General features: G+C 43.9%; 1 protein-coding gene across 1 annotated transcript in view; it reads right to left on the reverse strand.

The window, feature by feature from the left end:
- Positions 1–491: 491 nt before the first annotated feature.
- LOC108802622 (cytochrome P450 4B1-like) overlaps positions 492–17,178 on the reverse strand; it is a gene marked incomplete at its 3' end in the record, with an annotated part of 24,174 nt that continues 7,487 nt past the window's right edge. Inside the window, exons 5-11 of the mRNA XM_018574477.1 lie at positions 16,659–16,783; positions 14,900–15,051; positions 9,306–9,412; positions 4,262–4,452; positions 3,991–4,124; positions 2,596–2,660; positions 492–589 (exon numbers count right to left, since the gene is read on the reverse strand). Of these exons, the coding sequence (XP_018429979.1) occupies positions 492–589; positions 2,596–2,660; positions 3,991–4,124; positions 4,262–4,452; positions 9,306–9,412; positions 14,900–15,051; positions 16,659–16,783 (872 nt within the window). The remainder of the gene's footprint in view (positions 590–2,595; positions 2,661–3,990; positions 4,125–4,261; positions 4,453–9,305; positions 9,413–14,899; positions 15,052–16,658; positions 16,784–17,178) is intronic.

A 17,178-nucleotide genomic window follows, 5' to 3' on the forward strand; every position in this document is an offset into this window, starting at 1 on the left:
CGTAGTGTGCGGCCGCCGGATACCTTACACCGGCGCCCGCAACTTCCCCACAGGGTCACCGCTGCCGCCCGTCGGCACTCTGCCGCCCCGAGGCCGGGCCTCGGTGGCCTTGTGGGAAATCCGGGCCTGAGTGTCAGGTCACCTGCGTACATGGCTGCAAAATTATATATTACACAAAAATAGGATTGCAGTTAGTAAAATACATGAGCAACACAGATGAGTATCTGCTGATCTTTTCTCTTCTTGATGATTGTAGTGTTATTTTCAGATAGGAATGATCCATATAATAGACTCAGGGAAGAACATTTTCCTCATGGTAAGCTCCCTATATCGGACATGCAGAAGCTGTGACCTTGCTTGCTACTTTAGTATATTTCTGCATGCAACATAAGAACTCTTCTAAGTATAAATACACGCTATAATAGTAACCTGAGCACCCTTTGCATTGCCTGATTGGCAGCATATATTCTACCGATCTCTATAGTGCATACAAATTCATAGTGTACCTTGGTCCTGCTGCAAAGGGAACAAAGGCATGAGAGTGGCGCTTAGCAGAATTTTCTGGTGAAAATCGCAAAGGATCAAATACCTGCAACACAGAGATAATGTTACCCAGTGTCATTCTGTTCACGGAGAAACACAGAGGGAGTGGGGAGGTTGGAGGACAAATCTTATAACATATGTTGTTGTTTCTACACCAGAAATCACATTACACTCTACAAGGAAGTGAATTTCACTGAGAAGTCTTTTCTTCTACAATGGCAATTCCATTTCAATGTTCAATTGTAAACTACCAGTTTGAAGATGGTAACAATCTGGGGGGGGATCACCTATGGGCACGCAGCCAGGCAAATGATAAGGAGCTCTGAATTCTTCTAGCCTGATTAGTGACACGCAAGGTCACTGGGGGGGGGATGGAGGACACTGGAGAACACCGAGGGGGAGAGTTGTGGAGTAGAGAGATAGATTTGAGTGTCATGTGAGGTTATCAACTGACCAAGAGAGGGGGTGTAGATAGAGAAGAGGTCCAAGGACAGAGCCCTGGGGGACCCCTACAGAAAGAGGAAGAGAAAGAAAGAGAGGAGTTAGATTTGTAGGTGACACTAAAGGAGGAGCTTAGCTAGGTAGGAGGAGAACCATGAGAGAGCCGAGTCTTGTAAGCCGAGTGGAGTTTTTTTGAGCAGCAGCAGGTGGTCAACAGAGTAAGGAGTAGCGGGGGGTCAGAGTAAGGAGTAGCGGGGGGTCAAAGTAAGGAGTAGCGGGGGGTCAAAGTAAGGAGTAGCGGGGGGTCAAAGTAAGGAGTAGCGGGGGGTCAAAGTAAGGAGTAGTGGGGGGTCAGAGTTAGGAGGGCAGTTTCAGTGGAGTGTTTTGGGGGCAAAAGCCGGACTGTAAGGAGTGGAGAAGGTTGTTATCAGTGAGGTGGTGGCTCAGGCAGCTGTAGATAAGGCATTCTAGGAGTTTGAATGTGAATGGGAGTAAGGAGATTGGTCTGCGATTATTAAGGTTTGTAGGGTGCAGTGAGGGTTTTTTGGGGCATTGGGGTGACCAGCACGTGCTTTAGAGGGTGGGGGGGATGCCAGTAGAGAGGGAAAGATTGAAAGTGTGATAGCTACTAGTTAGCAATTTACTATAAGTATGATCTCTTAAAATCTGATTGCAATGGTAGGATATTAGTACGTGTGCCATTTGTTGTTGTTTCCTGTGACCACATTGGGGTACTTTGGTCACATTGTCTAACTTTAGTTGTCCTTGTACCTTCAGTACCCGGATCTGGTACAGGGAGGGAGAAGCAGTGAAGGCTCCCTCTAGAAGTGACAGAGGTTAAAGAAAACTACACTTCCGTTACTGATAACTGGCATCATGAATTGTTGTGCTAATTGTAAACAATGTATTTACATGAGCAGCATTAATGTGTTTGTTGACAGTCCACCAAGTTAAACATTTTCACTTATTACTGGCAGTAAGTTTACAGCTTTTTTTTTGCTTAAATCAACTAGAAAAAAAATGATTAGCATGTCTTAAGGTTAGAGTCAAAAACATAAAAGCTATGGATTCATGATTCAGTCAATAACATACTTCACATACTATGGCTGGATTGATGGGCCATTCTGACCAAGGAACTACAGACATAGCAGCCTCTGCTGTGTGCAGCCCTACCCCTGCTTTGGTGTGTTGGACCTGCCAACCCCCCCCCCTACTATCGTCACAACCTGCATGCTTCCTCTGCCTTCAGATCTGCTGCCATTTTAGGTATATCTCTACATTTCGGGGTTATGAGGAGGCAGGAAATGTGGGCTGAAGGCTTGAATTCTTTTTTTGTGCACGCTATTTACACTTATTCACACTCTGGGAAAAGAAAAGGAACCTGGAGGAAACATGTTGCTGAAAAACTTTCAATAACAGAAGCTGATATATTTATTAACCAGTTGACATCCGTGGTGTTAAACCCCCTTCCTGGCCAGGCCATTTTTCAGTGACAACTGACAGATTTACCAACATTTCCATAATACATTAACTGGCCTTGTCCTGTGCACGTATCTAGCAATCTCACAGTAAGGAAAAGTATAGAATATTAGTGCTACTAGAAGGCCATACCTCGGGGTCCTTCCACACGGCAGGGTTCCGCTGAATGCAATAAATATTTAAACTGACAAGAGAACCTAAAAAGTGCATAAAAAAATGAAAGATTAGATAACATCTTAATATCAAACTATCAAACACTGTGCAGGATTGTCTTCTTGCAAGATTGGGGATCCTAAGCGTTCCAGGATCTGACCGAAAGGCCGCCACCCATTTCCCATGTGGCATGGGAAGATGATGCGATGCAAGACAAGTATATCTTTTGTCCTCCTTGGCTGTGGGTTTTCTTTATCATTTATTATTTTGTTTTATAATCATTTATTATTTTGTTTTATAATCATTTATTATTTTGTTTTATAATCATTTATTATTTTGTTTTATAATGGGGAGCTGGGGCTCTAACAATGAAGCAGACATTGCATTTCCATGAGGTTAAGGTTACTACTTTCAAAAAGTGATCCCCTTCTATACAACTGCCTTTAACCACAGGAATCATCAATGACAACAAGTTTTTTTTTAAATAAATAACTTACACCTAATCCCAAGGCTCCAATTCCTAAAACCAGGAATTCTTAACCTGGGCAGAGTATTTTGAAATGCTGTATACCATTAAAAATGTAAATGTGCATCCAAACTCTGTACCATTGTAATAATGCCAATAATGCATTCCCTAGATCAAACAGCCACCCTGATCCTCCCTGATTGATCCGGTCTTTGGCACTACTGGACATATAGAGTTCTAGTTCTGGGTAAGGAGGAGCCCTGTAGAAGCTGGTCCTGTTCTGTGAAAGCTCTGCTGCAATGGATCCTAGAAGATTATATAAAATGTAAAGTAAATTAAAAAGACTTGATGAGTTTAGTATTGTATGAGTGAAAGAAGCTGATCAGTGAGTGAAGTTCAGGCAGTAAAACGTACAATCCAATCATCTATATTCAGATAAGAAAATGAGACATCAAATATGTGCTATTGCTGCAGTGAAACATTGAAGATGTGTGGGAACCGTAACTGCAGAATCATCTACAGAATGATCTTGTGAAGCTTCTTGAGGATCCCACCCACAACTGATTTTTGTGTCACATATATGTTAAGTTTTCTTTTAACCACTTCAAGACCAGGTGTTTAGACCCCCTTCCTGGCCAGGCCATTTTTCAGTGTTCAGCGCTGCGATACTTTGACTGACATCTTATTTTCTTAGCTTTAGAACCTGGCAGATTATCAGGTTGTAAAGCCATAGAAGTCATTACAGTTCAATGATAGAAAGGCTTTTCTATGCTATGCTTCTAGCTCAAAGTGTCCACCTTCCAGTATACATGGTGGAGGGCCCACTCAGGGTGGATTATAACAGAAGCCCCTTTAATTTTACACAAAAAGCTAAAATATTGGACAGACAGACTATAATGGGATTGTACCTGCTGGTAAGGAGCGTCCATCAAAAAACGTGATGGGTTTGGAGAGCTCCCTGGACACGGAGGGCACGGGTGGATAAAGGCGAAGACTTTCCTTAATGCACATTGAGGTGTAGGGGAGTTTGCTTAGATCTTCCCTGAAATAAAACATAAGATTAGGCATTTAACTTTTTAGAAATGAGGGCGAGATGGGGGGAGCCCTGTCAATACTCAATTGCTTTTCATCCTTAGGGTTTGTCACATGAAAGGTAACATAATCATAAAGACTTCTCACCACTCCATGGTGTCTCGCTCCCCCAGGACCTCTCGGATCTCCTCCCGGCACTTCTGCTGGTGTTCCGGATATTTGGCCATACAGTACAAGATCCAGGAGATGCCGCTAGCTGTTGTGTCATGTCCTTCAAACATGAAAGTGTCAACTTCAGCTCGCAGGTCCTCATCAGACAGACCCTGACCATTCCCATCCTGAATTCAATGAAAAAATGGAATTCAAACAAAATACAGTTTATAGTTTCATCTTCGAGACTCGATATATTAGAATTTTCAAGTTCCTGACGTTAGGGTTAAAATAACCTTATGTGTGTAAAGTAGTTATTAAATAAAAAATGACTCCATGAGTTGAATAATACTCTATTATTATTATTATAATACAATATTTTACGGTATTATTCAACTCTTGGAGTCATTTGTTTTATGTTGGGGCTATAAATAATTGTAATTACTGATAGAGCCAAAATATTTTGCAGCGCTCTACAATAGGCGAGACAAGACAATTAAGTAATAATGACAAGAATCATTGACATGCAGAAACATTCGGGAAGCAGGACCCTGCCAAAAAGGAGCGTAAATTCTAGGAAACATATTCAGTGACAGTCTAAGCACATATTTTAAAGTCACAGATTTTCTGCATACCAGACTTAGAGGAGGTGAAATCTCAAAAACAAAGCAAGTGCCTTAGGGTTAGGGTTAGTCCTGATTCGCTAAAGCCTTGCACCTGACCAGAGGAGGTTGAGGATGAGAAGAGCATTCTCTTTCACATAGGGTAAGCGATTGGTTTACGCTTTCCAGGGGTTAATAGGCTATTTAGCCTAATTATATCTGTGCCCTTATTGGTGTTACTTGGAACGAACGAATGGTGCTGATTGGTTGACTACCAATTGGATGATTGCCACATGATCTCCATTAGCTGAGGTGTCTGTATATATTCCTATGCCTTTCTGTAATATACGAGCTCTGAGGAAGGGGGAAGCTCCCTAAAAACGTGTCAGCATATTGGTTGTCTTCGTTGGTAGTGATATTGGTTGTGATTGGTTTGCCAATTTGTTGCTCATCGGAATGCGAGTAGTTTTTATGGAAGATTTTGTATGCTCTTTAAAATAAATGTTTTTACACTTGGAGAGGGCGTGGCAAGTTTTTTGTGTTGCAGGATAATGACCCAGCTCAAAGGATGAGCACATGGACTCAGTAAGACTTAGTGGAGCAGAAGTTTATGCTGTTTGATGACAATTTCATGTTAGCTGGATGCCTTTAATCTGTATGTTTACTGCTGTCCTGAATAAAGTTGGCCATTTTTGTTGAAGAAACAGTGAGTTTGTCTCTGCCGTGAGACTAATTCCCTACACAAGGCACTTATATACTTCAAGTTGGATCAGAGTGTACAAGAGCTCCTTGGAAAAGCATGTGTATTCCCTGGAGATCCGATATTACTAAATAAATCCCCTTATGTATGGTTAGAGCTGGTCATCAAGGTCATGTAACCAAAATAGCATTGACAAAAAGGGGGGGAGGACAGTGTTCCAAGTGAGGATCACTAAAAAGTGGTTACTAGACAGACCGAGACCAGCGATTGTTTATAAAAGTATACATTTTACTATGACAATAAACTATCAAATTACTGCACCAATAAAAACGTATCTCATTCATTTCATAAAAGAACAACGTTGTTCGTAGCACTCAAACACTCATTCATTCATACTATGGGCCCCACACAGTCTACGGCAAAGCTAGAACCTTGATGATTCAAAGGGGAATACTCCCAGTTGAACACCTAATTTCTATTGGTAATTATGTCCCTAGCAAACGATAGTCTTGGATCGGATATAGTGTTGCAGATCGTCTTCAAGGGTTAGGGTTAGGTGAAACATTAAGGGGGGCTTATAAGTAGTATCAATTTATTGATATTTGTAAAGGAAGGCTCTGACGAAGCCCCGATGGACGGTGCAGTAATTTGACAGTTTATTCTCATAATAAAATTTATACTTTTGGGGCGTGGTCTGGCCGCGCGAGTATATGGCCGCTTGATCCGTGAGCAGCGTCGCCGGATCTGACGAAATTGCAACTAACTTCGGTAATAGGATCGATACACTTACCGAAATAGTCCCGATTGATATCGGAATACCTCCAGAGATGTCCGCAGTTAAAAATAAGTCCAACGGCTCTAAGAAGCTGACGGATTTCTATCCGAGGCCAGGACAGAAGAGCAGTCAAAATGGTGCTGGTGGGAAGTGCGTCACAGGGCCTACTATCACTTCTATTACTCCTTCTCCCTACAGCACCGACTCTGACATGGAGGAGAACTGCAGTCATGAAAAAAATCGTATGCAGGATTTTTCTAAGAGACCTGCCAGCTCTCCATTAGGCTCTCCTCATACTAAAGCACCAATGAATAAAAAACAATCTACAGTTTCTGGTGCAGCCAGCCCAGCCATTACACCGTTACAGGATCTTCCTGCTACTGACACCCCAGCCTCTGAGAATTACATAAAAAATGTGTTACTGTCACTGAGATCAGAATTTCAGCAGGACATCCAGTCCTCTCTTTCTGGATTGCAATCCCAAATATCTGAATTGGGTTCTCGTACTGACAAAGTGGAATCGCTTTTTAATGACTATGCCTCTGCTCATAATGACCTTGTGGATGTCTATTCTGATCAAGATCATATAATTCAGAAATTGCAAGAAAAAATTACTGACTTAGAGGATAGATCCAGACGCAACAATATTAAATTTAGGGGGATCCCTGAATCTGTGGGCCCCACAGAGTTGCCTGTATTTCTTCAAAAGCTTATTCATACCTTACTACCTAATAGCACAGGCCCTGATACGCTAATTGATCGCGCCCACAGGAATATTATGAACCCAACTAATATTACTAACAGTGTTAAAACACAAAAACAAAAAACAAAAAAATGCTTTTATGTATTATTAGTCACTTCTTAGGCCTCCACAGTTATCACATGCTTTTTATTTGTTTTCAAGATGGTTGGAAGAACACTTCCTCCACTTACTGTCCTGAATATGTACTGCATTAGGGCTCTCTCCTATAGAGGTATGCTTCTATATATGACTACTTCTTCCAGTTATGGCACTTGCTAATTACTTATTAAGGCTGCAATTTCACTTAATTTTGACTTCTTCCATATACCTGGAACACTGCTTTATAACAATATAACATACCATTTACCTTCTATATACTGATTTTGTTTATGTATTTATAGCAAGATTTTATTTTCTATATGTCTGTATCTATGTTGTATTATTTTTGTTATTATGTTCTATTGACAAAACCTAATAAATTCATTGTTAAAAAAATGTTTTATACTTTTATAAACAATCGCTGGTCTCGGTCTGTCTAGTAACCACTTTTTAGTGTCCTCACTTGGAACACTGTCCTCCATCCCTTTTTGTCTATACAATAGCTCCTGCATGACATGGCAAACAGTAACAGTCAAAGGTATTAAGAGAACACAACATTCAGGAAATAGATGTACGCAACACTGAAATTTACCTCCCAGATGAAAAGCTTTTTGTTGGGTGCCTGGCCAGGACACAGTTGCTAAGTGAGGAAGGATAAGAGTTGCCCCCTTCCAAGACAACACAGTTCTTTAACCACCTCCCGTCCATGGCCGTTCCCGATGGCTGGACGGGAGCCTTATAGGAGCAGGAGGGCGTCTTAAGACGTCCTGCCCCTCCCCCCGTACATGGCACTTAGCGCGCACACGAGTGGGTAACTGTTAGCAATGTAAACAGCCGGCGATAGCTGTTTACATTCAAGCAATCGGGTGTCTCTAGAGACGCCCAATCGTTTCCAGTAGCTGTGGGTGTTCGCCACTAACCCTAACCCGGGACCCCCACGGCGACGCTGTCAGTGGGGAGGGGGGGAATCTCCGATCCTCCAGCGCTGACTGGCAGGACGGGGGAGGGGGCGGGTACAGCTGGATCTGCCTCTAGATAGGCAGAGCCAGCTGTCACTCTCTCAGCGGGGTGGATCTCGACAGTAATGTCGGGATCCGTCCCGTGTGCGGCGGTCTTAGGTCTCGTTCACACCTAGGCATATTGCATATGCGCATCTGTCGCGTGACCGGCGCACGTTTTTTTACCGCGATTCGCGGTAAAAAAGTCGCGCGACAAACGCGCCTTTCCGAAGGCTACTTGGCTGTATCCCAATGGAAACGCGCAACAAAACGGCCCAGGCGTGGGCCGTTTTGTAGCGCGTTAGGGACGGCGGAAATACGCCAAGGTGGGAACGAAACCATTGAATACAATGGGATTTATATTTTTGAGCGATTTGTAGAGCGTTTGTCGAGCGTAGAACGCGCTACAAAACGTTCCGGTGTGAACGAGGGCTTAGTATAACACCAACTGTAGCTCGCGGTATACTGAGCTTTGGGTCACTGGAGGACGCTAGTTTGTGTCCTACTGTGACCCTGGGGAGAACTATGGGGAAAAGCACTAACCTCATAGTTCTCCTTTAACCCACATTAAAGTGTGGAAAGGTTAGAATTTTTGTACAAGTCATTGTGAATGGAGGAAGCTGGTCGGATGATCAGTGAAACAAGTCCAGTTGCCTTGATTTTTTTTTTTTTTACAGATATAATACCCAATGTTAGAAAGCCTGGTCTCAGTTACACTGACCACACACTAATAGATTTAATCATTAATCTCAACATCACAAACTAGTCTACAGCACATCATCCAGGGATTAGCTGCTTCTATTACAGGCCTTTCATTAACAGATTTCTCCATCTATGCTAAACAGTGTTTATTGACGAATCTCTCACTGGGGCTATTGTATTATGACAGCCAGCACCCGCCACTGTTGGAATATATGAATAGTGACTACAGTTGAATGGCTCCTTCAACAAAAGTCCATTGAATAATCAAGTTTAGTCTAACTGACAGGGCCACTCACTGTAAGAATTTCAGCTGATTTCTGTGAACAGTATATGTACATATAAGAGAATAGCTGCTTTAGTATTAAACAAAGGGTTTCCACCAGAGATATCAATAGGAAGTGATGTAATCACAGATAAACTGACCTTTGAACACAGTAGAATGTCCAGAAAATCAGGGTGTCGCTTTTGTCTGATTTTCTCCAGTTCCTCATTTTTTTCAAGCAGTTTTTTTCTTTGTCCAATAACTTGATCTGATTAAAGAAATAAAAACACATTCTGGATTTCTGTGAAACATTTGTCAAAAAACTCAGAAGAAGGAATTCCCAAATTCACGAGGCATTGCGGATGTTGGAAAGATACACAAGGACTCACCGTGAATGAATCAACTACAGATAGTTTACAAAATACTGTTATCCTGATTAAATAGACATGGAAAGCGGAAATAAAAGAATACATTGTTTACATGACGTGCAAAGTAACAGGACTTTCTAGCTGGATGTTTCCTCAGTTCCATCCATATGTAAGTCTTTCCCAAACATATGGTGGAAAAAATAACCGACTCAGACATAGAAGGAACAACTAAGATAAAAAGCAGAGAGAATGAAGAGCTGAGATAAGAGTCCAGAGAGAAGGAAGAGCCAACATAGAATACATAGAGAAGGAAGAGCCGAGACAGAATCCACAGAGAAGGAAGAGCCGAGACAGAATCCATAGAGAGGGAAGAGCCCAGACAGAATCCATAGAGAAGGAAGAGCCGAGACAGAATCCATAGAGAAGGAAGAGCTCAGACAGAATCCACAGAGAAGGAAGAGCCAACATAGAATACATAGAGAGGGAAGAGCTCAGACAGAATCCATAGAGAGGGAAGAGCTCAGACAGAATCCATAGAGAAGGAAGAGCCGAGACAGAATTCATAGAGAGGGAAGAGCTCAGACAGAATCCACAGAGAAGGAAGAGCCAACATAGAATACATAGAGAGGGAAGAGCTCAGATATAAAACAGAGAGAAGTAAAAGAAGAGCTGAGACAGAACCCAAAAAGAAGGAAGAGCAGAGGTGGAGAATCCAGAGAGAAGAAAAAGCAGCGATAGAATCCAGTCAGAGAGAAGAGCTTAGATTGAATCCAGAGAGAAGGAAGAGCCAGTCTAGAATCCACCCAGACATAAAGGAGAGCCAAGACAGAATCCAGATAAAAAGAAAAGCCCAGATAGATTCCGGAAGCAATGAAGAGCTGAGATAGAATACTGAGAGAAGGAAGAGCAGAGATAGAATCCCAAAAGAAGGAAGATACAAGAGAGAAGGCAAAGAGAAAGAAGAGCTGAAATAGAATCCATAGAGAAGAAAAAGCAGAGAGAAAATCCAGAGAGAAGGAAAAGCAGAGAGAAAATCCAGAGAGAAGGAAGAGCCGACATATGATTCAGAGGGAAGGAAGAGCCGACATAGAATCCATAGAGAAGGAAGAGCCGAGACAGAATCCAGAGAGAAGGAAGAGCCGAGACAGAATCCAGAGAGAAGGAAGAGCCGACATAGAATCCAGAGAGAAGGAAGAGCCGAGATAGAATCCAGAGAGAAGGAAGAGCCGACATAAAATCCAGAGAGAAGGAAGAGCCGAGACAGAATCCAGAGAGAAAGAAGAGCCGAGACAGAATCCAGAGAGAAGGAAGAGCCGACATAGAATCCAGAGAGAAGGAAGAGCCGAGATAGAATCCATAGAGAAGGAAGAGCCGACATAAAATCCAGAGAGAAGGAAGAGCCGAGACAGAATCCAGAGAGAAAGAAGAGCCGAGACAGAATCCAGAGAGAAGGAAGAGCCGACATAGAATCCAGAGAGAAGGAAGAGCCGACATAGAATCCAGAGAGAAGGAAGAGCCAAGACAGAATCCATAGAGAAGGAAGAGCCGACATATAATCCAGAGAGAAGGAAGAGCCGACATAGAATCCAGAGAGAAGGAAGAGCCGAGACAGAATCCAGAGGGAAGGAAGAGCCAAGACAGAATCCAGAGAGAAGGAAGAGCCGACATGGAATACAGAGAGAAGGAAGAGCCCAGACAGAATCCATAGAGAAGGAAGAGCCGACATAGAATACAGAGAGAAGGAAGAGCTGAGACAGAATCCATAGAGAAGGAAGAGCCGACATAGAATACAGAGAGAAGGAAGAGCCAAGACAGAATCCAGAGAGAAGGAAGAGCCGACATATAATCCAGAGAGAAGGAAGAGCCAAGACAGAATCCAGAGAGAAGGAAGAGCCGAGACAGAATCCAGAGAGAAGGAAGAGCCGACATAGAATCCAGAGAGAGAAGAAAGAGCCGAGACAGAATCCAGAGAGACGGAAGAGCCGAGACAGAATCCAGAGAGAAGGAAGAGCCCAGACAGAATCCAGAGAGAAGGAAGAGCCGAGATAGAATCCAGAGAGAAGGAAGAGCCGAGATAGAATCCAGAGAGAAGGAAGAGCCGAGACAGAATCCAGAGAGACGGAAGAGCCGAGACAGAATCCAGAGAGACGGAAGAGCCGAGACAGAATCCAGAGAGAAGGAAGAGCCGAGACAGAATCCAGAGAGAAGGAAGAGCCGAGATAGAATCCAGAGAGAAGGAAGAGCCGAGACAGAATCCAGAGAGAAGGAAGAGCCGAGACAGAATCCAGAGAGAAGGAAGAGCCGAGATAGAATCCAGAGAGAAGGAAGAGCCGAGATAGAATCCAGAGAGAAGGAAGAGCCGAGACAGAATCCAGAGAGAAGGAAGAGCCGAGACAGAATCCAGAGAGAAGGAAGAGCCGAGATAGAATCCAGAGAGAAGGAAGAGCCGACATAGAATCCAGAGAGAAGGAAGAGCCGAGACAGAATCCAGAGAGAAGGAAGAGCCGACATAGAATCCAGAGAGAAGGAAGAGCCGAGACAGAATCCAGAGAGAAGGAAGAGCCGACATAGAATCCAGAGAGAAGGAAGAGCCGAGACAGAATCCAGAGAGAAGGAAGAGCCGACATAGAATCCAGAGAGAAGGAAGAGCCGAGACAGAATCCAGAGAGAAGGAAGAGCCGACATAGAATCCAGAGAGAAGGAAGAGCCGAGACAGAATCCAGAGAGAAGGAAGAGCCGACATAGAATCCAGAGAGAAGGAAGAGCCGAGACAGAATCCAGAGAGAAGGAAGAGCCGACATAGAATCCAGAGAGAAGGAAGAGCCGAGACAGAATCCAGAGAGAAGGAAGAGCCGACATAGAATCCAGAGAGAAGGAAGAGCCGAGACAGAATCCAGAGAGAAGGAAGAGCCGACATAGAATCCAGAGAGAAGGAAGAGCCGAGACAGAATCCAGAGAGAAGGAAGAGCCGACATAGAATCCAGAGAGAAGGAAGAGCCGAGACAGAATCCAGAGAGAAGGAAGAGCCGACATAGAATCCAGAGAGAAGGAAGAGCCGAGACAGAATCCAGAGAGAAGGAAGAGCCGACATAGAATCCAGAGAGAAGGAAGAGCCGAGACAGAATCCAGAGAGAAGGAAGAGCCGAGACAGAATCCAGAGAGAAGGAAGAGCCGAGACAGAATCCAGAGAGAAGGAAGAGCCGAGACAGAATCCAGAGAGAAGGAAGAGCCGAGACAGAATCCAGAGAGAAGGAAGAGCCGAGATAGAATCCAGAGAGAAGGAAGAGCCGACATAAAATCCAGAGAGAAGGAAGAGCCGAGACAGAATCCAGAGAGAAAGAAGAGCCGAGACAGAATCCAGAGAGAAGGAAGAGCCGACATAGAATCCAGAGAGAAGGAAGAGCCGAGACAGAATCCATAGAGAAGGAAGAGCCGACATAGAATCCAGAGAGAAGGAAGAGCCGAGACAGAATCCATAGAGAAGGAAGAGCCGACATAGAATACAGAGAGAAGGAAGAGCTGAGACAGAATCCATAGAGAAGGAAGAGCCGACATAGAATACAGAGAGAAGGAAGAGCCAAGAAAGAATCCAGAGAGAAGGAAGAGCCGACATATAATCCAGAGAGAAGGAAGAGCCAAGACAGAATCCAGAGAGAAGGAAGAGCCGAGACAGAATCCAGAGAGAAGGAAGAGCCGACATAGAATCCAGAGAGAGAAGAAAGAGCCGAGACAGAATCCAGAGAGACGGAAGAGCCGAGACAGAATCCAGAGAGAAGGAAGAGCCCAGACAGAATCCAGAGAGAAGGAAGAGCCGAGATAGAATCCAGAGAGAAGGAAGAGCCGAGATAGAATCCAGAGAGAAGGAAGAGCCGAGACAGAATCCAGAGGGACGGAAGAGCCGAGACAGAATCCAGAGAGACGGAAGAGCCGAGACAGAATCCAGAGAGAAGGAAGAGCCGAGACAGAATCCAGAGAGAAGGAAGAGCCGAGACAGAATCCAGAGAGAAGGAAGAGCCGAGATAGAATCCAGAGAGAAGGAAGAGCCCAGACAGAATCCATAGAGACGGAAGAGCCCAGACAGAATCCAGAGAGACGGAAGAGCCGACATAGAATCCAGAGAGAAGGAAGAGCCGAGACAGAATCCAGAGAGAAGGAAGAGCCGAGACAGAATCCAGAGAGAAGGAAGAGCAGAGACAGAATCCAGAGAGACGGAAGAGCCCAGACAGAATCCATAGAGACGGAAGAGCCCAGACAGAATCCAGAGAGAAGGAAGAGCCGAGATAGAATCCAGAGAGACGGAAGAGCCGAGATAGAATCCAGAGAGAAGGAAGAGCCGAGACAGAATCCAGAGGGACGGAAGAGCCGAGACAGAATCCAGAGAGACGGAAGAGCCGAGACAGAATCCAGAGAGAAGGAAGAGCCGAGACAGAATCCAGAGAGACGGAAGAGCCGACATAGAATCCAGAGAGACGGAAGAGCCCAGACAGAATCCAGAGAGATGTATTATAACAGAGAACATGATGGTAAAGAGTAGGGATGCACCGATAACAAGTACAGTGCTCGGTACGAGTACAAGTACCGATACTTTCCGAGCTCCAAGACTACACTAGAGAAAAATTCAAAAGTTAGGAGGCAGCTGTCATGTAGCACACGGAGCTCCCGGGATTTGTACATCTCGGTTTTAATATATGATTTTGTTTTTATGAATATATAGTCGGGATGCACCAATACCAGTTTTGCGAGTACAAGTACTGATACATTTTTGTTTATTGTCATGTGACAATTTTTCTAAAACAATACAGACCAATGATTTCAGGACAGTGGTGGAGCACTAGATCCAGGTTCCAGCTGCAACCCGGGGAGTTCTCATGAAAATGCCAAGTATCGGCATTGGTACTCGAAAAGTATCGGTGCATCCCTAGTAAACAGTGACTGAACCTAAAGAGAGTCTTGTGACACTGTTGGGGAATAATGAGAAGAGTTATAGGTCAATATTTGTGTGGATGACACATGACAACAAACTGCTTTCATGGTCATGTACAATATACAGTATACACATCACATATACAAACTGACAGATTTCAGACATGTGATTTATTGTGCACCCCCTGATATTCTGGATGCAGATGGATGCATGACACAATATCATTTAACACTGCTTTCAGAAACATATTACCAGTGTTAGGGTTCAAGTTTGCTGTCAGAGCACAGCCCCATTACAAAGAATATACACAACATACCACAAAACACATTACAGTCAGAGGATTCACAGACCAAAGCAATCAGACAGGAGGGAGCAGGACGTACATCACCACCCTGCTCTCTGCATGCATCTCAAGCTTTCATTATTGTTGGAGTTATATTTTATAAAACTGAAAGTCATTTACCAGTATGAAGATGGGCAATTCTGCAAGCTTTGCGAAAACGGAAGCCATGAGGGCTCAAATGGTAAATGAGATTGCTGTGATACGGAAACGTCCGGATTCGTTGTTGCGTCAGACTGGCAAGGTCATAGACAGCGCCAATGTAAGAATTATCACTGTGAAGGGGACAAGAAATAATGAAGAAGAAAATGGCCAACACAATCCACCAGTGACAAAAATAGAATTTTCACTCTTCGTTAAATATACACATTAACAAGATGTTACATTTTGTGTCATTTGTTACAAAAGTTTCAAATAAACGGAAGAGCGGAAAAGCAACCATTGAAATCCATAGAGACCCCCCCAAAAAATGATTACACACTCACAAGGTATCTCAATTGGCACCCTAAACCTAAGATGGGCGATGATAAAGAGAACCTGTTACTAACCCTAAATAAAAGTGACAGGGGATATTAAAAACAAAAATTATAGGGATTCAAACCCCAGCGCCATCCTAAAGAGGAAGAAATGGTTGCATTTCCACTTTAGTTTTAAGTACATTTTCTGTCCTTGTAATGTTCTGTGAACTGAAGTCCTAAACAATGGTATCAGTCTTCCCAATTCTCTCTGTAGACTACAGAACATAGTTGTTCCGCACAGATACAGTTTGATGGGAGAGCATTGTCACAGTAGGGTGTTACTGGCAGGATCACCAGGTGAAAATAATGGGAAGATACTGTGGCAGTGTAAGCCAATGCCACGGTGTAGTTTGGCAACTATGGCACGCAGGACTCTCAGCCAGAGAAGCTGAGAGGGTCCAGAGAGTAAACTATTTTATAAGGAAGAACCCGGCCTTTCAGATTCTTCCAGGTTTTCTGAATTGTAGCTGGGATCTGGAGCTCTGGAGATTTCGTAGAGCTCAGGGTGGGATGAGATCTCCAGTCCTGGGGCCAGGTGTTGCCAATGACCAGCTTGGGCTGATCAGGTGGCTGAGAGCAGCCTTATTAGGAAGCCAGTCCAGTGCTCAGAGTTGAGTTGGAGTTGTGTGTGTGGAAGAGGGACACAGGCAGACTCAGGTGCGTGCTGGACGCACAAGGAACAGCCGGGGGAGGTCAGGAAGGTCGGTGACCCAAGGGACTTGTTGGACACCGCTGAGAGAGTCCATGATCCACTGCTGGGAGAGCAGTGTGAGTATCACACAGAGGTGTGCTGAGAGGCTTAGAGCGGAGGAAAGCTACTAAGGACTGTATATGCTACAAGAAGGCTGATTATTATGAGAACGTTGGCCTTTACGTGAACAAAAGTCTGTCTTTTATGTTGCTGCTGGAAGCTGTCTTGTGTAACAGGGGAAGGCTACACTGTGGATGAACAGAGACTTTTGCCCTTAATAAACTTGAATTTCCTGGACTATAGTCGAGTGTCCTTGTTACAATACTAATACAGCCACCACATCTAGGAACTGAAATATGACCTGCACTTTATTGCATCAGACCCTATGTATATGTGCGGAGAATACATACATGACATATAGGAGAACACAAACTATGCAGACATAAACATTTATTGTATAGAAATGAAGGAGAAATATAACAGAAACAAGCAGAAGGTAAGTTTTATGGACACTGGGAGAATAACACAGAGCGAACATTAATACAATGCATCTAGGAGAACAGAAGTTATTTGGATAGTTGAACATACATTATAGGAACATTATAGGAATATGAGGAGTCCCAGAACTAATGACAATGTTTAGAAGGAAGCAGCTGCTGCTGATGGTACTCACTTGTTGGTCTGGCAGTTGCTGTTGTAGCTGAAGGCGCATTTCATTATGCTGTCCAGGGTCATCAGACTGACATACTGGAAAAGCTCCACCGATTCCTCCTTATTGCACAATGGATCCCATTTATCCTGCCAGAAAACATCACTTAAGACTAAAGCATCAGATGGCTCTTTGCAGCTGCCCTCATGTATGCCTAGAAGCAGTGGCGAATCTAGGAACAATACTTACGGGGGGCACATAAGATACCACAGTCAGATCCGGGGGGCACTAATAATTTTCATTGCATGTCGCAACCGATGGGCGCCGAGAGCTGATTTAATTGCGGATGGCATCTGCGCCCTGCGGTTGCGACAGAAGCTGCATACAGCATGTGCTGGTTACTACTTAAACCGGCGCGCTGTGTGGAGCTTCTGAGAAGATACGCTATTAGCATAGCGAGGAAGTCGGCTGCGCATTTTTCATCCCTCCCGCTACGCTAATAGCGTATCTTCTCAGAAGCTGCACACAGAGCGCCGGTTTAAGT

The sequence above is a fragment of the Nanorana parkeri genome, unplaced genomic scaffold, assembly GCF_000935625.1.
Source record: "Nanorana parkeri isolate BGI_ZX_2015 unplaced genomic scaffold, ASM93562v1 scaffold2987, whole genome shotgun sequence".
NCBI classification, from domain to species: Eukaryota; Metazoa; Chordata; class Amphibia; order Anura; family Dicroglossidae; genus Nanorana; species Nanorana parkeri.